The 26,004-nt window shown below is 42.0% G+C and overlaps 1 protein-coding gene across 8 annotated transcripts in view; it reads left to right on the forward strand.

The window, feature by feature from the left end:
* LOC132378352 (copine-4) overlaps window positions 1-26,004 on the forward strand; it is a 347,486-nt gene that overhangs the window by 293,335 nt on the left and 28,147 nt on the right. For all 8 annotated transcript variants that reach the window (XM_059945192.1, XM_059945196.1, XM_059945195.1 and 5 more), the window contains 2 exons: window positions 17,848-17,946; window positions 19,033-19,119. In XM_059945192.1, the coding sequence (XP_059801175.1) occupies window positions 17,848-17,946; window positions 19,033-19,119 (186 nt within the window). The remainder of the gene's footprint in view (window positions 1-17,847; window positions 17,947-19,032; window positions 19,120-26,004) is intronic.

Genomic DNA, 26,004 nt, shown 5'->3' on the forward strand with positions numbered 1-26,004 from the left:
TCATCCTCTGGCTAAAGGAATTCCTTCTCATCTCTGTTCTAAAGGGACATCCTTGTATTGTAAGGCTGCACTATAGGGAATATCCTTTCTGCATCCACTCTATCTAGGCTTTCCGATATTAAATACATCCCCCTCATATTTATAAACTCCAGAGAGTACATGCACAGAGGCATCAAATGTTCCTCATAAGCTAACCCTTTCAATCCCTGAATAATTATCTTGAAACTCCTCTGGACCCCCTCCAATGCCAGCACATCCTTTCCTAGATAAGATGTCCAAAATTGTTCACAATACACCAAGCGTTGTTCAACCTATGCCTCTGAAGCATCAGTATTACATTCTTGCTTTTATAATCTAGTCCTCTTGAAATTAATGCCAACATTGCATTTGCCTTCCTTACCATCACTCAACCTGCAAATTAACATTTAGGGAATCCTGTATGAGGACTCCCCAAGGTTGCTTGGAAAACCTTTGTGGGAAATATTAGTGCAAATGTTGTGTAAAAATGTTTTGGTAAAGTAGCTTTAATCCAAGAGAGCTTCCTCATGTAGCAGTGAATTCTTCATATTACATTTGCATCAAAAGGTGGGGAAGATCCTTTGTAGAAAATTAAAGAGTAGCTCCTTTAAATATCAATTGCTTGAGTGTCCATTAATTCTAGTAACCTGGCACATGAATGTTAACAGTGGAAATTCTAAAATGCACCAGAAGGATTTGTCTGTGGAGATTTGCATAGCCATCTGCTGGCGCATAATTCAACATAGAAGTCTGCTTTAATCGAATAAAAATTGCTACAGCAAGTCAGTTTCTAGCTTCTGGAAACTCCATGTGCCAATCCCATTACAACAAATGCAATCGTGATATTGTTCACCTGCATCCATCTGGCTTAGTTTAAATTAGAAACCTGCGTTAGTGTCAACAAGCAGACTGAATGGTTGAGGAATAATAGCACTGAATGATCTTGAAGGGGATACAGCTGTCACTTCAGTCCTGTAACTAGGATACTCAAGGTCTGTACTCTTTGACAGTAATAAAGCAAGCGGAGCAATGTGAGAGGAAATTTATTCCCTGATTTTATTGACCGTAGACCGGATTTTTGCACAGAATTTCTTGTTGAAGGTGACATATCAATCAGTCTCTATGCAGACAATAAAATTGATTTCATTACAGAAGGATTTGAACTTCATCCTTGTTATTGGTGTACAGATTCAAATCCCCTAAGTTTGTTGGTACAATATATTGGCAAAGGTTGCATGGAGCTTGATAAAAGCTGAATTTTATTATTATTATTGTTTGTTAGTATTATTACTGGGAATTTGTGTTCTTTTTGGAGCTTGAACAATTATCACTAGATTAATAAATCAAACCTGCTAATCCTGCTCTTCTCTTTCTTTTTTCTTGCTCTTTGCAGTTTTCTGTCCCTTTTTCTCACACTTTATTTCCCTTTCCTTCTCCAATGCTTTATTCCATTTTTAGCTATGCCTCTTTCTTCTCAACAATTCTCATTCTTTCCTTTGAGGCCGCTCTTTCTCTCTACCTTTTCAAGTCTCCTCTTCCCCTTTATTTCCCCCCTTTCTCTGCCTCATCCTGATGCAAATATGATGACAATCTAATGATGTTTGTGAAGTTGATCAACTTGTGATATGCTGCCAATGTAATAACACAGTGTTACTTCATAGGGTAATACAGGACAGAAAGAGGCCCTTTGGCCCAACCGGTGCATGCTGACCACAACAGCCTCCCTGGTAGACACTTGTTCAGCCCATAACCCTCCAAGCCTTTCTCCATGCAATGTCTTTTAAATACTGCAATTGTACCTGCCTTGACCACTTCCTCTGGTAACCCATTCCAGGTACTCACTATCCTCTGTGTAAAGAGTCACCTCTCAGATCTCTTTTAGATCTCTCCCCTCTTGTACCTATGCCTTCTAGTTTTGGACTCCAACTCTGGGGAAACGACTGACCATCCACCTCATCCATAGCCCTGATGATTTTATGAACTTCCGTGAAAGCAGCTGACATTTTCCTACATTCAAAGGAATAAAGATCCAGCCTAGCCAACCATTCCCTATAACTCAGGCCCTCTAGTCCAGACAATATCTTTGTACACTCTCTTGTACTTTCTCAAGCTTGACAATGCCTTTCCTATAACAGATCGGCAAAAACTGTACACAATGCTCCAAGTGCGGCCTTACCAATGACTTATAGAATTGCACTATAATGTCCCTGCTCCTAAACTGATGAAAACCAGAATCCCAAAAGCCTTCCTCAGCATCCTTTCTATCTGAGCAGCAACTCTCAGCCAGCAGAGCACCTGTACTCCATGGTCCGTCATTCCACAGCACTTGCTAGTGTCCTGCCATTCACAGTAGAAGTCCGGCTGTGGTCTGACTGGTCAAGCTGCTTTACATCACACTTATCTAAGTTGAAGCCCATTTGCCATTTGTCAGCCAGTCTCTAACTGATCAAGATCTCCTTGCAACTCATTACAACCTGCTTCACTGTCAACAGGACCCCCTAATTTAGTTCCTTCAGTAAATTTGGTAATTATACCATGTATATTCATATCCAACTCATTTACATAAATATTGAATAACAGAGGTTCTGGCACTCCACTAGCCACAGGTCTTCTGTCAGGGTCAACCTTCAACCATTACACTCTGCTTCCTATTATTGAGCCAATTCTGAGTCTACTTCAGTAACTCTCCTTGTATCCCCTGCAACTTAACCTTTCAGAACAGCCTGCCATGCAGGACCTTGTTAAAGGACTTGCCAAAGTCCATATAGACAACATCCACTGTTTTGCCTTCATCTATCCCCTTAGTTACCTCTTCAAAGAACTTGGAAAGATTCATCAGACCTGACCTTCCACACATAAAGCCACACTATTCCTGATCGGGCTTTGATGACTTAAGTGTTTAAAGATTGTGTTCCTCAGAATTTCTTCCAGTAATTTCCCTGCAATTAAAGTCAGACTCTCTTGTTCTTGCCTGTTCATGTTACCTTTCTTTAACAATTGAACAGCCTCCAGGCCTGGCCTCCTATGAGGTCCACGGTGCAGTTGGTCAGACTCTGGGCATTTGTCCACCTTAATGCACTTCAAGGCCGTGAGTATCTTCTCCTTCATAATATGAATATGACCCATTACCTCACTCCTTATTATCCTCATTTCTTTTGTGTCTATTATATTCCTGTTAGTAAAACTGAAGAGAAATAGACATCACTCCCCACTCACCATTCCCCCCTGTACATTTGGTGCAACTACAGCACCAAATATATCTGCTTCCTTACCACCACAACCTCTCAAGGTGAGGTAAAGGTTCACGTACACCCCCTCCGACCTTGTCCATTCATTAGTGCTCCCCACGTGCCCTCCTCTGCGTCAGCAAGACTGGATGCACAATCAGTGACTGGTTTGCAGAACTCCTGAATTCTGTCTGCAGTAGCTGTCCTCGGCTCCCCTTTACGTATCTCAATTCCCGTTCCATTCCCACACTTACCTGTCTGTTCTCAGCCTTCTCCACCGCCAGAGTAAAACGCAATACGAACTACAAGAACAATATCTCATAATTCCACGTCAGTAGCCCTCAACTCTGTGGGATGAATATTGTTTTTTCAAATACCAGGTACACCTCATCAGGTGCTCCTGGTGTGGCCTCCTCTGATGCAGGTTGAGGGATTGCTCTGTCTGCTGCAAAAGGCAGGTTCTCCCAGTGGCTACCTGGTTCAATTTGACTTCCCATTCCCACCTCATGTCTGACCATGGCCTTCTCTACTCCCATGATGAAGCCAAATACAGGATGGAGAAGCAACACCCAATATTTCATTTGGGTAGTCTCCAGCTTGATGGGATGACCATCAATTTCTCTAACTTCCAGTAACCACCTTCTTACTTTGCCTTCTGCTCCCTTCCTTTCCAGTCCTGTTGTAGGATCACAGCCTGAACTCTCAACTGCTTATTCCCTCCGTAGGTTCTGCCTGGCCTTCTGAGCATTTAGTGTGCGTTGTTTGCAATTTTCAGCCATCAGCAGAAGCTCTTGTGAAACCCACGTTTTTCACCTTCAGTGTCCACAGCCATCTGTGGCAATGAAATCCACATATTCACCAAATTTTGGCTAAAGAAATTCCTTCTCAGCTTTGTACGGAAGGGGTGTCCTATTTTGAAGCTACGTCTTCTGGTCCTAGACTTTTCCACTATTGGAAACTTCACAGTCCATTATATCTAGACCTTTCATGACTATGCAGTTAATGACTTCAGCTCTGCCTTGGTGAAAGTGGGCAGCCGCTGGTAATCAAGTCAATTCAAAGTCAAACGGGAAACCACAAACATTCTAAAAACTCAAGGAAAACTCTGGAATAGCTTGATTCTCCCCCACTGGGAACCGATTGGCTCCTTTGTAGGGAGAGCCAAACAACCAGAGTAAGAATACTGCAGTGATTCATCATATGATGAGAGCCCAAGTTGAAAGTACATAAGCAAATATACACGGGGTCTGAAACACTAACGTCAGCATTAGAGGAGGTGGCTTGTGTGTGGGAGGGAGCACTCTCCATTACAGAACTGGATCCATTAACTGGATGCTTCTTATAAACTCCTTAACAGCAGGAAACATTCTCCTGTCAAGTCTGAACAAGAATGTTAATTATAGAATGAAAATCCACTCCTCTGTTACTTGAATAATATTAATTCTTAAAATACAAACAGGAAAAGATCAGCGGGGATAAATTCTAGTGCTGGCAGTTTACATCTCCTTTGCAGCATCTATTGTGCTATGGTTTTGTAATCATTTCTGTAGAGTTAGCCAGACTTCAATGTATTGGCTTCAGACTGTCAAAATAAATGTCATCACTCCAAGGCATCCTTCACCCTGCATCCTCATGTCTTCCCACAAAAACTCAATTAGTTGAGGCTTCCATGCATTGGTAAGAATTGCCTCAGGAATTCGCTCGTCATTCTTTACAGCAGGAAGCTTGGGAGCATGTAACTTCAGGCATTCTGTCAACCGAGAAAGGAGCTTTTCTTTTACCTGATCTTGTACTTGTACTCTCACCACTTAAGAAACCCAGATCGCTTAATTATCGTGTAGTTTCTGGAATCTTGTTGTTTGGGTCTTTCTGCCACGAGTCATAACTTGCAGCAATGACAGAGAGTGATGGAGAGATTTACCTTTCCATTGCTCCAATCTCGGGTCACCCAAAGCATTTTGCAGACAGGGAAGTACAATTCCTGATTTATTACATGGAGCACAAGTGCTCAGTTGAGTTTGTCACATGTACATTGAAATATAAAGTGAAATGTGTCATTTGTGTCGCAATCAGCACCGTCCGACTATGTGCTGGGTGCAGCCCACAGGTGTCGCCACCCTCCCAGCGCCAACATAACATGCCCGCAACTTACTACCCTTAACTCGCACATGGTTTGAAGGTGGGAGGAAAGTGGAGCAGAAGAAACCCACACAGTCATGGTGAGAACATTTAAACTCGTTACAGGGAGTTGAACTTCATTTGCTGGTGCTGTAAAGTGTTACGCTGACCACTGCACTGCCCCAGCGCCCCATGCCACAATCCTACAAAAAACAGCTTTATTGATGCTAATTATTGACCAGAGACCAGGGTAAATTTTGCAACATTTCCATGTAATAGTGAGCGCAACGAGACATTTTATTGTTGTACTGAGACTGGAGACTAATAGACAATAGACAATAGGTGCAGGAGTAGGCTATTCAGCCCTTCTAGCCAGCACCACCATTCACTGTGATCATGGCTGATCATACACAATCAGTACCCCATTCCTGCCCTCTCCCTACAGCCCTTGACCCCGCTATCTATCTAACTCTATCTTGAATGCATCCAGAGACTTGGCCTCCACTGCCTTCTGGGGCAGAGCATTCCACAGATCCACCACTCTCTGGTGAAAAAGTTTTTCTGCATCCCTGTTCTAAATGGCCTACCCCTTATTCTTAAACTGTGGCCTCTAGTTCTGGACTCACCCATCAGCGGGAACATGCTTCCTGCCTCCAGCGTGTCCAATCCCTTAATAATCTTATATGTTTCAATCAGATCCCCTCTCATCCTTCTAAATTCCCGTGTATACAAGCCCAGTCACTCCAATCTTTCAACATATGACAGTCCCGCCATTCCGGGAATTAACCTTGTGAACCTATGCTGCACTCCCTCAATAGCAAGAATGTCCTTCCTCAAATTTGGAGAACAAAACTGCAAACAATACTCCAGGTGTGGTCTCACCAGGGCCCTGTACAGCTGCAGAAGGACCTCTTTACTCCTATACTCAATTCCTCTTGTTATAAAGGCCAGCATGCCATTAGCTTTCTTCACTGCCTGCTGTACCTGCATGCTTGCTTTCATTGACTAATGTACAAGAACACCTAGATCTCGTTGTACTTCCCCTTTTCCTAACTTGACTCCATTTAGATAGTAATCTGCCTTCCTGTTCTTGGCACCAAAGTGGATAACCTCACATTTATCCACATTAAATCGTACATTTGCCCACTCACCCCACCTGTCCAAGTCACCCTGCATTCTCATAACATCCTCCTGACATTTCACGCTGCCACCCAGCTTTGTGTCATCAGCAAATTTGCTAATGTTACTTTTAATCCCTTCATCTAAATCACTAATGTATATTGTAAACAGCTGCAGTCCCAGCACCGAACCTTGTGGCACCCCACTGGTCACAGCCTGCCATTCTGAAAGGGACCCATTAATCACTATTCTTTGTTTCCTGTCAGCCAGCCAATTTTCAATCCATGTCAGTACTCTGCCCCCAATACCATGTGCCCTAATTTTGCCCACTAATCTCCTATGTGGGACTTTATCAAAAGCTTTCTGGAAGTCCAGGTACACTACACCCACTGGCTCTCCCTTGTCCATTTTCATAGTTACATCTTCAAAATACTCCAGAAGGTTAGTCGAGCATGATTTTCCCTTCATAAATCCATGCTGACTTGGACTGAGTCTTCTACTGCTATCCAAATGTGTTGTAATTTCCTCTTTTATAATTGACTCCAGCATCTTTCCCACCACTGACGTCAGGCTAACCGGTCTATAATTCCCTGTTTTCTCTCTCCCTCCTTTCTTAAAAAGTGGGACAACATTAGCCACCCTCCAATCAGCAGGAACTGTTCCTGAATCTATAGAATATTGGAAAATGAATACCAATGCATCCACGATTTCTAGAGCCACCTCTTTCAGTACCCTGGGATACAGACCATCAGCTCCCGGGGACTTATCAGCCTTCAGACTCAACAGTCTATCCAACACCGTTTCTTGCCTAATATAAATTTCCTTCAGTACACCGTTTCTTGCCTAATATAAATTTCCTTCAGTACACTAAAGGGAACTCGGGATTAATATCACATTATATTACAGTTCCTGCAGCTAAATTGTGGAGCCTTCATTCTGCACTGAATGGGAATGATACCAAAAATGTCTGTGCTCAAGACTCTGGAATGGCTCCTAAACCTGCAACTCCTAAAGCTGAGGCAAAGTATTTTCAACCAAATCACAGCTAACAAGCATAAAGTTTCATAAGTAATAAAGCAGTTTTGGACATAGTGAGCTGATGAAAGGAGCTATATTAAGGCAAGTTCATTGTTGGGTATGTTCTGCCCATTTGTACGTCCTAACAGATGGGAAGTAATTTTACTTTGTTGCTGGACGGTTCCCCGCTATTACTATTATTCCCAGCTATGAAGGTTCTCAGTCACCCACGTCATTATATATCAAGCAGTAGTAAATCAAGGCAACCGGATTTGCCGCGTGGTTTAGAAGATGTTTTGCCTCTCATCCGAGAGGTTTCTTCAGTGCTGATCCATGGTGGTTAGTTTTTCAGTTTATAAACTCTGTGAGTTGTCCAAAGGTATATCAATCACATGAGGGTTGTTAAGAGTCGTAGAGATAATGAGAGGCCCATTCGTCTTACCTTTGCGTGAATGGAGGTGTTAACTGTTGTGGAGACGCCAGGGTAGAGATGCATTGTAAGTAGCTGATAGATGGCGTTGCAGCCCATCAGAAGCGATCTTTGTCAAACTGGAAAACCCAACCCTGAACAGAGAGGGTGGGGTATGACACCTCCCATCAGCTACTTACCATGCAGTCCCGTTTGCCTTGAGCTAGCCCTATTACTGTCCATCCTGCTCCTGAAGCAAGAGCATGATTAAAACCAAGTAAATCAATTACATTAACATCAAGTATAAACCAGAGCAATAACAAATTCCGCCCACCCCCCAAAAAAAAGCTTTGGTTTATTTCCTGATCTGTCTTTTTTTTTATCGTGGAATTGATGATTTGGATAAAATAAATCTCAAATCTGAACTTCACAATCCATTTCCCATCAACAATTTGAGATATATCCAGGGGAAATGAGAAAAAATAATGTGATAAATGACCCCTGCACTCTGCTACTCTATAACAGCTAGAATATCATTGTCTACAGGTTTCACTGGTATACACTTAAAATATTTGTTCACAAACATTGCAATGTTACTGGGTTTATAATTTTAAAAAAACAGTACAGTTCATTCCTTCTAGACAAATTTGCAATCTATGTAAGTTATAAATTTGATATAGATCATATCAGACCATAAGGCATAGGAATAGAATGAGGCTATTCAGCTTATCGAGTCTGCTCTGCCATTTCATCATGGCTGATCCATTTCCATCTCAGCCTCATTTTCCTACTTTCTCCCCATAACCTTTCATGCCCCGACTCATCCAGAACCTATCAACTTCACCCTGTGATCTGGTCTCCACAGCCGCCTGCAGCAATGAATTCCTCAGATTCAGCAACCCCCTCTGCCTAAAAATATTGTAAAATAGTAATTTGCTAGATGGATCTGTGTACTTTGCCTTAATCATCTTGACTTTTTCACTTCATCAGAAATGGAAACTGGTCATCGTGTTCAATTGGTTACCAAATGGCAACTGCTGATTTTGGAAAGCTTACTTGGTGAATTGTAATTTTTACTTGTAATCCTGTGTTTGGTTGGTTAGTACTGCACCACAGGTATCTCAGCTTGAACTTTGGTTTGAGATGACTATGGCAAGTGGTTAACGAAGAATTAATAATTAGTCTTTATATTCTTTCCCAAATAGAAAAACTATTCACATTGTGAACTAAGCTACAAATTCACTCTTTGCGGTTTTATCAAAAAAAAACAGTAAGAATTATTCATGATATTCCTCCTTCACGTTGCGAATTTATTCCAAAATGAAACTGTTTTTGTGTGTTGTTACACATGCATTTGACTTTGTGACTTATCATACATATTTATATGTTAACTATTTTGATGAAAGCACATTATCCCCATTATGGATGACAAAGGAGTCTCATTGTACTTCCTAGTGAAAGGTTTTAATTGGTGTCTGACAAATAATTAACCAACCCTTTGCATTTGTCTACTTCCTCCTGATTACCCAGCCAGAGAGAATGACTGCTTGGACAATAATATTAACATCCCTGCTAAAATAAACATTAAAGGATATATTGCAGTCTTATTTGGCCATAAGTTCAGAATTAGCCCAAGACCACCTTTTAACATCTCCCAAGGCCTGACATTTCAGCTTTACCTGGAGACAAAGTAATTTTTGACATGATTACTCATGACACTAGGTAAATCATCCCTAATGTTCTTGAGATCCTTGAGCAGTTGCTAATCCACTCACAAGGACCAATCGTTACTAATGCCAGGGATGTGAAATGTCAAAATCATCTTGAGAGCTACAGAGACTCAAATTAAATTGCGCAATGCTACATTTCCTGAGATTGTTTCCTGGTATGAAATAGGTTGTCCATTGAGCAGAGGTGATTAAGGCTGACATATTCCTGCTGTGATTTTAAAAAAATATGAAAGATGGTCTTATTAACATATAAGAAGTGAAGAGAATTAACATTTTAGCAATGGGAAAAGATAGTAAAAACTGGGATTGTTCCCTTTCAAACAAAAGGAGTCCGAGGAGTTATTTAATTGACATTTCAAATAAAAAGAGGCCTAGATAATAAAGACACATTTCCCTTAACAGAAGAGAATGTAAACCAGGAAGGCAGAGATTTAAAGAACTCAAAGAGAGAAGCTGAGGAAAAGTGTTTCACCAGAGAATGATGAGGTCTGGAACCAAATGCCTGAGAGAGTGGTGAAGGCAGTTGCCTTTACTAATTTTTGTAAAATACAAGGAAGAGGCGTTTTATAACATTCAATCCAAAGCCATGTGCGCATGATGTCAAACTGAATGTTGGAAAATGGGGGACTGTTGAGTGGTCGTTTGTGTCGACATGATGGGCCCGATAGTTTCTGTGCTAAGAGAAGAAAGATTATGCCTTGGTATGAGGGGAGAATATACATACAAAGCCTTGACAGGTTAAAATGGTATAAGTAAAGAGGAAGTATTCCCATTAGCTCATCTGGAAGATGGCCTGAAGAAATATCTCTGAATAATGAAGATCTGGACTGCTACCCATTAGTATTGCACAATATTCAATTGTAGCGTTCAAAATGAAATGGATGAATATTTGTAAGTAAAAATAAAAATCAGGGCGATGGGAAAAGAGCAGGATTATAAGGCTGGCTGGGTTGTTCAACAAAGGGTTGGTACAGATTCAATGGACTGAATGGCTTCTACAGTCCTATTATTTCTATTGATACACGTGAGGGCCTAGTATTTCATACATATACACTGAGACTCTAATTATATAGCGATTGTTTTGAGAAGTGGCAGCTTCAAATTCTTTAACATCTGCTGATTGCAAATTATAGTGACACACACATTTGTGTAAATAGAATGTGTTAATGCTTCTTGAGATGGCAAGCTCGTTGACAGCGTGCCAGACCTCTAATCATTTCTGATAGAATATATAGGTTTCTGTGCTAATAAAATCTAGAGATTATTGGATAATCTATTACTGTTTATTGTCCTTTTATATAAAAGTGTCCTTACCTTTTTCAAGTGAAGCTGGATTACTGGTAACTAAGCAACATTTTATCAAGGGATATGAAGCCATAAACTCACCCGACAAATCCTGCCCTCATCAACAAACCAGGATTGTGACATCTCCATAGTAGGCCACACCAGCCTGCACATCAATCATCTCCTCAGAGGCTACAATAGTGTTGCAAGCTGAACAATTCCAGCTGCATTAGCCCAAATCACATCCTTCACAGTGAGCACCATTGACTCATTGAACTAACCAGACACGTATAAACTCGCACACAAAATAAACACTTAAAAAGACACAAAATAAAATTATATTGACCATAAATATATAAAAGCATACACACATACAGAATGAAAGCCCACTTAACACTCAGATATGATATGCAAAGTTAATATACATGCAGACAATAAAGACATGCACTCAGTGGCAACTTTATTAGGAAGTAGCCACTGAGTGTTTCTTCGTAAGCTTCTCCTGCTGTAGCCTATCTACTTTAAGGTTCAACATGCTGTGTATTCAGAGACTGTTGTCTGCACATCGCTGCTGTAAAAGGTACATATTTGAGTTACTGCCGCCTTCCACTCAGCTTGAACAGGTCTGGCCGTTCTGACCTCTCTCATTAACGAGATGATTTCGTCCACAGAACTGCCATTTAGTGGAGGCTTTTTTGGTTTTCTCTCGAGACTGTTGTTCATGAAAATCCCAGGAGATTATCAGTTTCTGAGATACTCAAACCACCCCATCTGGCACCAACAATCATTCCACAGTCAAAGTCACTTAGAGCATATTTTTCCATATTCTGATGTTTGGTGTGAATAACTGAACTACTTGACCATGTCTGCATTTTTTTATGCATTCACTTGCTGCTACATGATTGGCTGATTAGATATTTGCATTATTAAACATGTGTACCTAATATATTCACCCAACACAGGCATGTGAAGTTTAAATAAAGACAAAAGCAACTCATTACAAACACAATGAATATATAAGAATGCACAATGACAGCGCACAGTTGCTCAAATACAATTGCTCTATACACAAAATACTCTATGCAACATGTGCAAACATACATGCACAATTGATCAAACACAATAAATACATAATAAATATAAATATATTAATATGTAAATTAGCACATGTACATAAGTCATACATATAATGACTCACACACAATGTTAATGAATGAATTACAATGTGTTTCCAATTCAGGGAGGGGAGTAACTTGGAGGGAACGTTGGATTCTGTATTGTTTCCACAGGTCTGTTGCATTATTCCGGGCAATGAAGGTGGTAGGTTTTGGTAATTGGTGTTGGAGATGCCTTGTTGCAGTGCATGTTGAAGATAGTGAGGACTGCTGCCTAATGTGCTGGTGGCAGAGTATGTGAATTGCATGGGTACTGTTGGATTAGAGTGTGGAAAAGTTATTTTTCTTGTATGTTCCTTGTAGTTTGCTTGATTCTTATAATATCTATAATCTTATATAATTATGATTATATGTGTATAATCATATATATATATATATATGTGTGTGTGTGTTTATTTTGTGGAATTTTGTTACCCCTGCTCTAAGTATGAGATGGCCAGGACTGCTTTTTCCTTTGACTTTTCTTCATCCTCTCAGCTCTTTGTCCTTTCTTTGTTCTTGCAACACTTAATGCTTGGCTGTTGAGCAAGCTTCTTGCCTCATCCTTGACTTCCGAAGAACATTTGGATTGCAAAAGTATCAGAATGCAACAATAAGGTTGCTCCGTACTGGACAATTCCAAACGTTCATTGTTGTTGAAGCTGCATGCATTTTAGCAATTTCCACATGGGAAAAAAAGAAACAAACAATATTCTTAATCACGTTCAACAAGAAAGTGGACAAATATATCAGTTAATTTGTTTTTATATGAGGAAGGAGCAATGAATTAACTTCAATAATGTGTGATGAGGGGCCCTTCACAATAACACACTTCAGTATTTGTTAGTGTGAATGTTGATAGCACAGATTCAGTGTCTTGTATCTACACTCAGTAGCCATTTTGTTAGATACATCTGTACTTGTGCTCGTTAATGCAAATATTCAATCAGCCAAACGTGTGGCAGTAACTCAGTGCATAAAAGCATGCAGACATGGTCAAGAGATTCAATTGTTGTTCAGCCCAAACATCAAAATGGGGAAGAAATGTGATCTAAGTGACTTTGAGCATGGAATGATTGTTGGTGCCAGATTGGGTGGTTTCAATATCCCAGAATCTGCTGGTCTCCCAGAATTTTCACATACAAAAGTTTCTAAACTTTACAGGGAATAGTGTGAAAAAAAAATCCAGTAAATGGCAACACACACAAAATGCTGGTGGAACACAGCAGGCCAGGCAGCATCTATAGGGAGAAGCACTGTCGACGTTTCAGGCTGAGACCATTCGTCAGGACTGCCAGTAAATGGCAGTTCAGTGGGTGAAAACGCCTTGTTAATGAGAGTGGTCAGAGAGAATGGCCAGAGTGGGTCAAGCTGACAGGAAGGTGGCTGTATTCCAAATAGCCAAGATCTTTGTTTAAGAAACACGCACAAAATGCTGGTGGAACACAGCAGGCCAGGCACCATCTATAGGAAGAAGCACTGTCGATGTTTCAGGCCAAGACCTTCAGCATTTTGTGTGTGTGTTGCTTGAATTTCCAGCATCTGCAGATTTCCCAGTCTTTGTATAAGGCTTTGGTGAGACCAGATTTGGAGTATCATGTGCAGTTTTGGTCACCTACCTACAGGAAAGATGTAAACAAAGTTGAAAGAGTAAAAAAATGTTTACAAGAATGTTGCTGGATCTATAGGACCTTAGTTATAAGGAAAGATTGAATAGTTTAGGACTGTATTCTTTAGAACCATATAACAATCACAGCACGGAAACAGGCCATCTCGGCCCTCCTAGTCTGTGCCGAACTCTTAATCTCACCTAGTCCCACCTACCCGCACTCAGCCCATAACCCTCCACTCCTTTCCTGTCCATATACCTATCCAATTTTACCTTAAATGACACAACTGAACTGGCCTCTACTACTTCTACAGGAAGCTCATTCCACACAGCTATCACTCTCTGAGTAAAGAAATACCCCCTCGTGTTTCCCTTAAACTTCTGCCCCCTAACTCTCAAATCATGTCCTCTCGTTTGAATCTCCCCTACTCTCAATGGAAACAGCCCTATTCACGTCAACTCTATCTATCCCTCTCAAAATTTTAAATACCTTGATCAGATCCCCCCTCAACCTTCTACGCTCCAATGAATAGAGACCTAACTTGTTCAACCTTTCTCTGTAACTTAAGTGCTGAAACCCAGGTAACATCCTAATAAATCGTCTCTGATCTCTCTCTAATAAGATATATAACTCTCTAATAAGAACATATAAGATTGAGGGGAGATTAGATAAAAGTATAGAAAATTATGAGGGGTATTGATAGAGTAAATGCAAGCAGGCTTTTTCCACCGAGCTTGAGTAGGATTAGAGCCAGAAGTCATAGCTTAAGGGTGAAACGTGAAAAGTTTAAGGGAAACATGAGGGGAAATTTCTTCACTAGGAGGGTTGTGAGAATATGAAATGAGTTGCCAGCACAAGTGGTCCACGTGAGCTCGATTTCAATGTTTAAGAGAAGTATGGATAGTAGGGATATGGAGGGCTATGGCCTAGGTCATTGGGGAAGGCAGTTTAAATGGTTTTGACATGGACTAGATGGGCCAAAGAGTCTGTGCTGTACCTCTCTATGACTGACTCTAGATGAGCTACAGCAGCAAAGGGCCACTTTTTCAGTACAGGAGGTACCTTATAAAGTGTTAACTATTTCTCTACAACCTAATACATGCAGAGCTGCAGCACTGCAGGAAAGGAGGGATCTGGAGAAGCCCTATTAGGTTTGCTTGCTTGCATGCAGCATGCTGATCTTTCATCAGCTGGCGCACTGAGTGTAAATGTTGGGAATCCATGTTGCAGCCACTTAAAAAAAGACACCGTGGTGCAACTGCATGTGGAATATTAAGTGCGGTTTTGGCCACCATATTAAAGGAAGAATATGGAGTCTTTGGGGCAGGTTCACTGGGATATTCCCTGTATTAACGATAAGGAGAAGTTGAGCAAACTTGGATTTGTTTCTTTGGAGTGCTGGATGCTGAGGGGCAGCTTGATAGGAGTATAACATCATGGGTGGCTTAGGGGACTCAGAATCTTTCTCCCCATTGTGGAAATGTCAAGTATGGGCGTGCAGAACTTTGAGGTGAGAGTGAGGTAGTTTAGAGGAGATTGATACGGCAAGTCTTTCACAAGAAAGTGGTAGGTGCCTGAAATGGGCTGCCAGGGTTAGCTGTGGAAGCAGATATGTTGGCAATTTTTAACAGGTACTTAAACACGTAAACAGGTTAGGAGTGAGGGATACTGAGCTTCTGATGCGATGACAGCGTGTTCAGACACAGCCGCCACTTCAGGACCAACCAAAGGTGCAATTGTTCATCCTTTATGGTCTTTCATACGATTGCCGGACGATGCTGGTTGGTCTACTCCAAGTAGTGCAGGTCTACCCCAACAGTGAGTCGCTCAATAGCGATGGAGCTGGACTTATTTATGTACTGACACCTTGGATTTGTTGCGTGCTGTTATTGTGCCGAGTCCAAAGAAAGGTGCTAGTGATTGTCTTGGAGATTTTTCTTGCGACCAGAAGAACCCCTGTTGGACGTTATCAATGTGGTGTACTGCAAGTCAGGTTCACTGGTTCGTTGGCGAGTCCGACGGCAAGGGAGCTGCATCGCTTCAGTTGTGGCAAGAAATAGGCCCTCAGCCCAAAAGCCCAGGAGAGGAGGCACCAAAGCAATGTGGGAGAGAGCAGAGGCCTCTCTGGGCATACTGGAATCCGTGCTGGGTTGGGAGCTGCCTCCAATGTTTGCTCAGTGCTGCCCCTTAGTGTTCACCTACTGGAAGAACTAGCTGGACCAGGTCAATGTTCCATACAAGTATCATTCTACAGGCTATGCCATTCAAGGACTTGGGCTATATTATTTTTTGTGACTGTATGTCTTTTGCTATCACAACCATATGTGCTATGTGCTGTTGGTAATGTACTTACACCTTGGCCCCAGAAGAACACAGTTTCATTTGGCTATATTCTTGTATGGTTGAATGATAAATAAACTTGAACTTGAACTCTATGTACAGCCAGATAGGATTGATATCATGGTCAGTACAGACATGACCTGATACCGAGCTATACTGTTGTACATATGAAATCCACCTTTGTGAGTATTTGATGATTCACTGTTTAATGGCAGTTGCTGATAGATCATTAATAAAAATGTTTTCCAAGACAATCTATCAAGAGTCACTTGTCTACCATAGTGTGTACTTGCTTGTGGGCTTTTCCTCAATTGCTTTACAGGCTGATCAAGTCTGTACGGTATTTGCCTTTGGAGAAGATTCTGCAACACGATCAAAGCCAAGCCTCCTGGATAACCTTGCATAAGCCTTTGCTCAAAGCGGCCTGCTGCTAATTCATTCATTGCTTCGAAGTAAACAATGTTTAAGTTGTGCAAACCCACCTTTCTGTCCCTTTGTTAAGTTAGAAAGATCATTAATTACCCTATTATAATGCAATGAGTGTTTCATTCATGAACACTGGATCATCCATCAATTCCACAAACCCTAGATATTTAATATCAGTGGTAAATAAGGTTTGTTAACTGATTCTAAGGAACCAACAAGTTCTGTTGCCTAATGACTATAATTTCCTTTATTCCTTAAGAGGACAATTTCAATGCCTCATCTGAAAGTTGTCAACTCCTAACGGTACTGAGTTTCAATGGCTTTGCACTGGAGTGCGAGTCTGTAGTTTGCTCTCTGATCTTTGGTGTAATGTTATGCTGTTTTTCTTGCAACATAATTTGATAACAATGTAGTTAATACAGGAATTATAACATTCCATTTTAAGTATGTCCAAATATTAGCAATTAGCCAGTAAATTAAATCTTTACTGACACACTCTCACAAGCAAATTCATCCCTCACCATTCCAAACCATAAAGCCATCACGTCCCCCTCGTTGAATAAAGTGTATCCTGTCTAACATCTTCCTCACTTCTCACCATTTCCTCTTTAAAGAAAGAAGTTGAAACTTGTCTCTGTTGGTGGCGCCCCAACCCGATGATGCTGGACTGGCTGCCTGTTAAACAGGAGAGGCTGACAATCCCCAGAATGGGTTTTACACCGCTGCATGAATTCAATCTGGTGCTCTTCCTTTCCATTATACAGTACCTATTTAGCATCTGGGTATGTCCTAGTGGCACAGTCTCACTTTTCAGTCAGTGGTATGTGGCTTCTTTTCCTTCCTCACCACACTGGAAGCTCTGAACTGGGAGTCTCTTTCTTCGAGGGGAAAATCTTTCTGCAAATCACCAACTTCATTCAGTTCTCTCTGTACCCGCAATCCACGGTAGCGTAACGGTTGGTGCTATGCTATGACAGCTCAAAGCGTCGGAGTTCAGAGTTCAATTCCAACATCCTCTGTAAGCTGTTTCCATGTCCTCCCTGTGGAATACATGGGTTTTGTTCAGGTCCTCTGATTTCCTCCCACAGCATTTGGTAGATTTTAGTCATTGTAAATTGACCCATGATTATGCTAGGGTTGAAGCGAGGGTTGCTAGGGTGACATGGCAGAAAGGGCCTACTCTACACTCTATTTCTAAATAAATAAACTCCAAGAGAGTAACACAAAGTTGTTTTGTTTTTGAAAGTTCTTCATACTTAATTTGAGCATTTTAACCATATGAACAGACTTTTAAATTCAGCTACTGAAGAAACGTGCTTACTGATTCTGGACTGAATGGATTCATCTTTATACCTTAACCACAAACTGAACTATGTATGTGTTTTTGTCTTTCAGTCAATAGTGTGGGATTGGGATTCGAATGGGAAACACGACTTTATTGGAGAGTTCACATCAACCTTTGCAGAGATGCGAGGGGCAATGGATGGCCGACAGGTATAGAGTGCAACACTTGCATTCGGATCTTTCACACCCGCCTTGCAGGCCATCTTCAATGGGATACCATTACCAAACACCTTTGCCTCCCCCACGCTTACTGCTTTCTACAGGGATCGATCCCTATACGTCTCCCTTGTCCGTTCAACTCTCCCCTCTGATTTCCCTGCTGGCACCTATCCTTGCAACTGGAATGTGCTGCACCTGCCCTTACCCCTCCTCCCTCACTACCATTTAGGGCCCCAAATAGTCCTTCCAGGTGAGGCGACACTTCACCTGTGAGGCTGTTGGGGTCACTTAATGTGTCCGGTTCACCCAGTCTGGCCTCCTGTATATTGGCAAGTCCTGATGCAGATTGGGAGACTGCTTTGCCCCGTACCTATGCTTCGTGTGCCAGGAAAAGCAGGATTTCCCAGTGGCCACCCATTTTAGTTCCACTTCCCATTCCCATTCTGACATGTCAGTCCACGGCCTCCTCTACTGTTGCGATGAGCCCACTCTCAGGTTGGAGGAGCAACACCTTATATTCCATCTGGGTAGCCTCCAACCTGATGCCATGAACATCGATTTCTCAAACTTCTGGTTATGGTGCCCCACCCACCTTCACTATTCCCCATTCCCATTATCCCTCTCTCACCTTATCTCCTTGTTTTGCCCATTACCTCCTTCAGAAGCACCTCCCCCTTTTCTTTCTTCCATGGCCTTCTGTTCTCTCCTATCAAACTCCACCTTCTCCAGCCCCGTATCTCTTTCACCAATCGATTTCCCAGCTATTTACTTCATCCCTACCCCTCCTGGGTACCCTATCCATCACCTTGTGTTTCTCCTCCTGCCCCCATGTCTAACTCTGATTCCTCATCTTTTTTTCTCCAGTCCTGAGGAAGGGTCTCGGCCCAAATTGTCGACTATGCTCTTTTCTACAGATGCTGCCCGGTCTGCTGAGTTCTTCCAGCATTTTGTCTGTGTTGCATGGATTTCCAGCATCTGTGAATCTTCTCTTGTTTTTGATACTGTAGGTTAATTTGTTTTCATTATTAAATCTAATTGATGTAAGCATGGCTTTTGTGTCTGATTCTTATACTGCAGGTTCAGTGGGAGTGCATCAATCACAAGTACAAAATGAAGAAGAAAAACTACAAGAATTCCGGCATTGTTATCCTCAATCTATGTAAGGTGACCATCTTTACTCTTTCCTCTCACTATCTGTAGACAGTACCAGGTATGAAAGTACACACCACAAACTTAAAATAAGGTGGCCACTTTATTAGATAAAGAAGTGGAACCTGGCCGACTTCAACATTTGACGTCTTGTGCGTTCAGAGGTTATCTCTAGCACACCACTGTTGTAACATGTGGTTCTTTGAGTTACTGTTGTCTTCCTGTCAGCTTGAGCCAGTCTGGCCATTCTCCTCTGATGTCTCTCATTAACAAGGCAGTTTTGGCCACAGAACTGCTGCTCACTGGATGTTGCTTGTTTCTCACACCATTCCCTGCAAACTCGGAGACTGTTGTGCATGAAGTTCCCAGGAGATCAGCAGTTTCTAAGATACTCATACCACCCCATCAACAATCATTCTGCAGCTAAAGTCATTTAGTTCATATTTCGTCCCCGGTCTGATGCTTGGTCTGAACAACTGAACCTCTTGACCATGTCTGCATGCTTTTACGTATTGAGTTGCTGCCAGATGGTATTTGCCCCTAATAAAGTGGCCACTGAGTGTATTCATTAAAAAATGACAAACTACAAGAATGGAGGCTGCTTCCTCTGTGTAGAAGTTCCTGTTGAACCATTGGTCATAGTCTCCAAGTAAGAGATTGGTGCTTTAGGACTGAGATGAGCAGAAGTGCCACCACCCAGAGGGCTGTAAATCTGCTCAACCCTCTATTCCAGAAGATTGTGAGCCTTGGCCATATGTTGAAGACTGATCATATAGGAAACCAAGGCTTATTGTTCAGAAAATGGAGCTGACTTAGTATAATCTTTTTAAATTATTGAGTAAATTTGACTCAATCCAGATTTATTTTTGTTTATTCTAAGTACATATTGCGCCGATACAAAATTATTCTCTAACCAGTTCATCTGCTGCTGAAATCTTCATGCATGCCTGTCATCCCTGTGCATAAATATTCCAGTACAGTCTGGGCTGCCCTCATTCATTCTGTGGTTAATTAACTCGAGAACGTTCATAACCTAACATCCTTGTCCTAACTCTAAACACGCGCCATTCACCCTACACGCTCCCATGGCCAGTGACGTGCATTCGCACTTGGTTGAGCAACATATTGCTTTACAAACCTCATCCTGGTTTTAAAATCTCCCTGTGGTTTTACCCTTTGCTGTGACTGAAACTTTTTCAACCCTCATAACTCTCCACTTCTCCATTTCTGGCCGCCTGGATGTCCCTGATAGTGCCTCCCCTATACTGAGGGACTGACCTCTGGAATTCTCCTAACTGCTCTTTTATTAAACCCACGCTCTGTTTCATTTTGATCATCCTTGTTAATGTCTCCTTGTAATGTAGTGTCCCCTATGTATCTAATTTTAATTTAGTAGTATACTATTCATGCACTTTTGTTGATTAGAAGTACTTATATAAAGTTGTTGCTCAGGTAATAAGATTTGTATCTCCAAGTTTTTATGGGAGTATGAAGAATGAGCTAATTTTTGGCATGTAAGCATTATTAATGAAACATTAGCACATCTTGCTGGTAGTGGTTGCTGTGACCACCCACATATCAACACAGGAACCAATGGGTTTCATTTATCCATTCCAGACTAGCTTCTGGTCGATCTGTATCATCAAACCATCAATCCCCTTACCTAACTTATTGGGAATATTCACTGTTCGAGTATTTCAACAATAAGATCTCAGACCTCAATTCCATCAGATGCTCTTGGATCAGAGATCACGCCAAATCCATCCCCAGCCCCGACGGCTCTAGGCACCTCTGGACCAGTGACCCCAGTACACTGGTTCCAGTGACCCCAAGCAGATCCAGAATCCCAATCCCACCACTGTCGATGCCGGTTTCTACGACCCCGGACATCTCCAGACTGCTAATTGCACGGCCTCTAGCTCCGGCACCAGCCTGGACCTTGAGACTGAGACTCTGCCTTTTGACCCTCTTTCCCCCACCACCTCGCTGCAACCCTGTGTCATTCAGGCCCCATCATCAGCTCTTTGGTCCTCAGTTCTTCTCCTACCCCAACTTCCCTGAACACCCTAACCTCCTTCTCTCCCCTGACACCACCAACTCTCTACCCCTCTTCAGATCCCAGCATTAATCCTTGCTGTGTCTCCACCATTCCCTCTGACATTCCCCACTCTGAGGCAGAATGTTCGGTCCTCAGTAAAGGCCTCGTTTTTGCCCCCCCCCCCCCGTGCCTGCACCTCAGTAAGTTCCACGCCCACCTTGACATTGAGTTCATCTTCTGTCACCTTGCACTGACCCCTTCTCCTGTTTTCAGCCCTCCTCCTCTTCTTGAACACCCCCCTCTTGTTCTCTAGCTGTTCTGGATCTTTTCATAGAACATAGAATATAGAAATGTACAGCACATTACAGGCCCTTCAGCCCACTATGTTGTGCCAACCTTATAACCTACTCTAGAAACTGCCTAGAATTACCCTACTGCATAGCCCTCTATTTTTCTAAGCTCCATGTAACTATCTAAGAGTTTCCTAAAAGACCCTATTGTATCCACCTCCACCACCATCACTGGCAGTGCATTCCATGCACCCACCACTCTGTGTGGAAAAACTTACCCCTGATAACCCCTCTGTACCTACTTACAAGCACCTTAAAGCTATGTGCCCTTGTGTTAGCCATTTCAGACCTGAGATAAAGCCTCTGGCTATCCATGCGATCAATGCCTCTCATCATCTTATACACCTCTATCAGGTCACCTCTCATCCTCTGTTGCTCCAAGAGGAAGAGGGTAAGTTCACTCAACCTATTCTCATAAGGCACACTCTCCAATACAGGCAACATCCTTCTAAGAGCAAACACGAGGAAATCTGCAGATGCTGGAAATTCAAACAACAACACACACAAAATGCTGGTGGAACACAGCAGGCCAGGCAGGTTCTATAGGGAGAAGCACTGTCACTATAGATGCTGCCTGGCCTGCTGTGTTCCACCAGCATTTTGTGTGTGTTGTTTGAACATCCTTCTAAGTCTCCTCTGCACTCTGTCTATAGTTTCCACAAATCTAGAAGTTTCAACTTGAATTGCTAATGAGGCATCAACTGTCTCAACCTCAATGCTCCTCCAACCTTATCCCTTCCGAACACACTGCCCTGTACTCTCTCCACAGTCCTGAAGAAGGGTCTCTGCCTGAAACATTGACTATCTATTCATTTCCAAAGATGATGCCTGACCTGCTGAGTTCCTCCAGGTTTTTGTGTGTGTTTCTCAAGAATAAGATTTTGGATATTACCAGTATGTGTGGGCAAAGTAGAGAGTCACTAACATCTGTCCAAGTGGCGAGGTAGGGGTTAGGTGCTGTATGGCCGTGCCCTCTTTTCTTACTTTCTGACAAAAATTGCATTAACCTTTGTGTCCAGAGCAGAAGGTATCAGAGTCCCACTTTGCCTCAAGAGTTGAAAACGATTACTGATTTTTCTCTTAAATCGGCTCTCTAATTTTAAGATCTAGCTCCTCTTGCATTTGGTTCATTGACCAAATGTAAACTGTTTATCTGCGAACATCTTGTAGTGTACCTCGATTTTCAGAAGGCATTTGATAAGGTCCCACATAGGAGATTAGTGGGTAAAATCAGAGCTCATGGCATTGGGGGGAAGATATTGACATGGATAGAAAACTGGTAGGCAGATAGAAAGCAAAGGTGAATGGGTGTTTCTCGGAATGGCAGGTGGTGACTAGTGGGGTGCCACAGGGCTCGGTATTGGGACCACAGCTGTTTACGATTTACATCAATGACTTAGATGAAGGCATTGAGAATAACATCAGCAAGTTTGCTGATGATACTAAGCTGGGTGGCAGTGTGACATGTGATGAGGATGTTAGGAGAATTCAGGGTGACTTGGATAGGCTGAGTGAGTGGGCAGATGACGTTTAATGTGAATAAGTGTGAGGTTATCCACTTTGGGAGTAAGAACAGGAAGGCAGATTATTATCTGAACGGTGTAGAGTTAGGTAAGGGAGAAATACAAAGGGATCTAGGAGTCCTTGTTCATCAGTCACTGAAGGTGAATGAGCAAGTGCAGCAGGCAGTGAAGAAGGCTAATGGAATGTTGGCCTTTATTACAAAGGGAACTGAGTACAAGAGCAAGGAAATCCTTTTGCATTTGTACAGGGCCCTGGTGAGACCACACCTGGAGTATTGTGTACAGTTTTGGTCTCCAGGGTTAAAGAAGGACATCCTGGCTGTAGAGCAAGTGCAGCGTAGATTCACAAGGTTAATTCCTGGGATGTCCGGACTGTCTTACGTAGAGAGGTTAGAGAGACTGGGCTTGTACACGCTGGAATTAAGGAGATTGAGAGGGGATCTGATTGCAACATATAAGATTATTAAGGGATTGGTCAAGATAGAGGTAGGAAATGTTCCAGATGCTGGGAGAGTCCAGTACCAGAGGGCATGGTTTGAGAATAAGGGGTAGGTCATTTAGGACAGATTTAAGGAAAAACTTCTTTTCCCAGAGAGTTGTGGGGGTCTGGAATGCACTGCCTCGGAAGGCAGTGGAGGCCAATTCCCTGGATGCTTTCAAGAAGGAGCTAGATAGGTATCTTATGGATAGGGGAATCAAGGGATATGGGAACAAGGCAGGAACTGGGTATTGATAGTAGATGATCAGCCATGATCTCAGAATGGCGGTGCAGGCTCGAAAGGCCGAATGGTCTACTTCTACACCTATTGTCTATTACCTTGATGAAATCTTTTAATGTTGTAAACTCTCAGATTGAAGACTGTGATTTTCTACACATGAAAAGAAAACAAGTCAATTGGTATGCTGTTTATCGGAATGTTGGTACTTTAAAACATTCTCAGTGATACTTCAGTCTTCTGACTTAAAAAGAAGAGTTTAATGTAGTCACTTAAAGCACATGCAGAAATTACCCTATGCTGCCCTGAGTGAAATCAGATGTGATGTCTCACATTGTGGTAAAAATCCACAGTGATGGATGGAAATTGACTGAGAGGGTTTAAGTGCAGTGAACAGTGACTGAATATAATGGCCAGATTCATAGATTTTGTAAGTAAATGGCAGGCGGCAGACACTCCTGCTGCTGTGACGATGCTATTGATGATCCATTATGCCTGCAGGGTGCTCTGGTTACACAGGAAAACTGAGTGCTGAATTCAAGGAACATACAGAAAACCTGTAAATTCCTTATTTAATATTAGCACTAGGAATGGGCTTGAGAGACGTTACAAGGATTTGAGACACACTGAATGTGATACCTTATTGAGGCAAGTTGAACGTGCTCAATAATAGGGATGGAGTACAGTAGATGCCTTGAGACTGTAGAATCAAGGATGAAATCATCTCAGAATAAGACTTCGGATATTTAAGACATAATGAGAAAAATTTCCCCTGTTGCTAATCTTTGGTATTCTTTATCGTAGAAGGGATGGTCAGGTGTTGAGCATATTCATGACTCAGACTGATTGCCTTTCAGATTTGAAGAAAATTGGGTTACGGAGATGGACGCCATGGCGTGTGTTCATCAGCCAATGATTTCAGTGAATGATGGAGCAAGTGGAGGAAGCAGTATGTCTTGCTGCAGCACTTCCTCCCTTTGCTCTTGTGATATATTAAACACCAAAACAAAGTCAAAGAATAATGCAGTGGCACTGTCACGTAGTGGTTAGTGTCCACGCTGTTACATCGCCAACAATGTGGGTTCAATTCCCACCAATGTCTGTAAGGAGTTTGTACTTTCTCCTCATGACTGTGTGGGTTTCCTCTGGGTGCTCTGGTTTCCTCCCACAGTCCGAAGGATATGAGTTTAATTGGTCACACGTGTAACAGGACAGTTTGGGCTCATTAGGCCAGAAGAGCCTGCTCAGAATCAGAATCAGGTTTATTATCATCGGCATGTGACATGAAATTTGTTAACTTAGTAACAGCAGTTCAATGCAATACATAGTATAGATGAAAAATAAATAAATCAATAAATCTTACTCCGTTTACGTATATTGAATAGATTAAAAATTGTGCCAAAAACTGAAATACTATATATTAAAAAAAAAGTGAGGTAGTGTTCAAGGGTTCAATGCCCATTTAGGAATTGGATGGCTGAGGGGAAGAAGCTGTTCCTGAATCGCTGAGTGTGTGCCTGCAGGCTCCTGTACCTCCTACCTGATGGTAACAGTGAGAAAAGGGCGTGCCCTGGTTGCCGGAGGTCCTTAATAATGGACGCTGCCTTTCTGAGACACCACTCCTTGAAGATGTCCTGGGTACTTTGTACATTGTTACTGTGCTGTATCTCGAAATAAAATGAGGACAGTTAGCCCATATAATTTGTGCTGCCTCTTTCAAGGAGTATTTTAACTTACTCGAATTTCCTGCACTTAACCTAAACTCCAGTAGATTTTTATTTCTTTCAATGGCATTTACTGTGCTGAGACTGCTAAGTTCTCCCTGGGTGAAAACGGCTAATAAGAGGGCATAATTTTAAGGTAAATTTCAAGGAGTGGTGAATGCATGAACACTCTGCCAAGACAGGTAGGAGAGTCAAATGCACTATGGACATTTAAGAAAGTCTTAAATAGGCACTTGGATGATCAAAAAATGGAGGTCTACGTATGATTAGATTGATCTTAGAATAGGTTAAAAGGTCGGAATCGTGGACCAAAGGGCCCTGTGCTCTGCAGTAGCGTTTGATGTTCTATTTATTCATTTCCCATAGTCAGTCAATTGCTCTGATCTACTTTTCTTGCCTCAGAATGAGATTATGTTTGGTGACACTACTAATGGTTTTATCAGCACCAGTTGTTCAAAATAATTGTCCCTCCATTTTATTGACTGCCATCTGTTCTCTGCACACTCAACATGTGATGTTCAATTTCTATTCATTTCTTTGAAATCATAA

The sequence above is a fragment of the Hypanus sabinus genome, chromosome 20, assembly GCF_030144855.1.
Source record: "Hypanus sabinus isolate sHypSab1 chromosome 20, sHypSab1.hap1, whole genome shotgun sequence".
In the NCBI taxonomy this organism is placed as follows: Eukaryota; Metazoa; Chordata; class Chondrichthyes; order Myliobatiformes; family Dasyatidae; genus Hypanus; species Hypanus sabinus.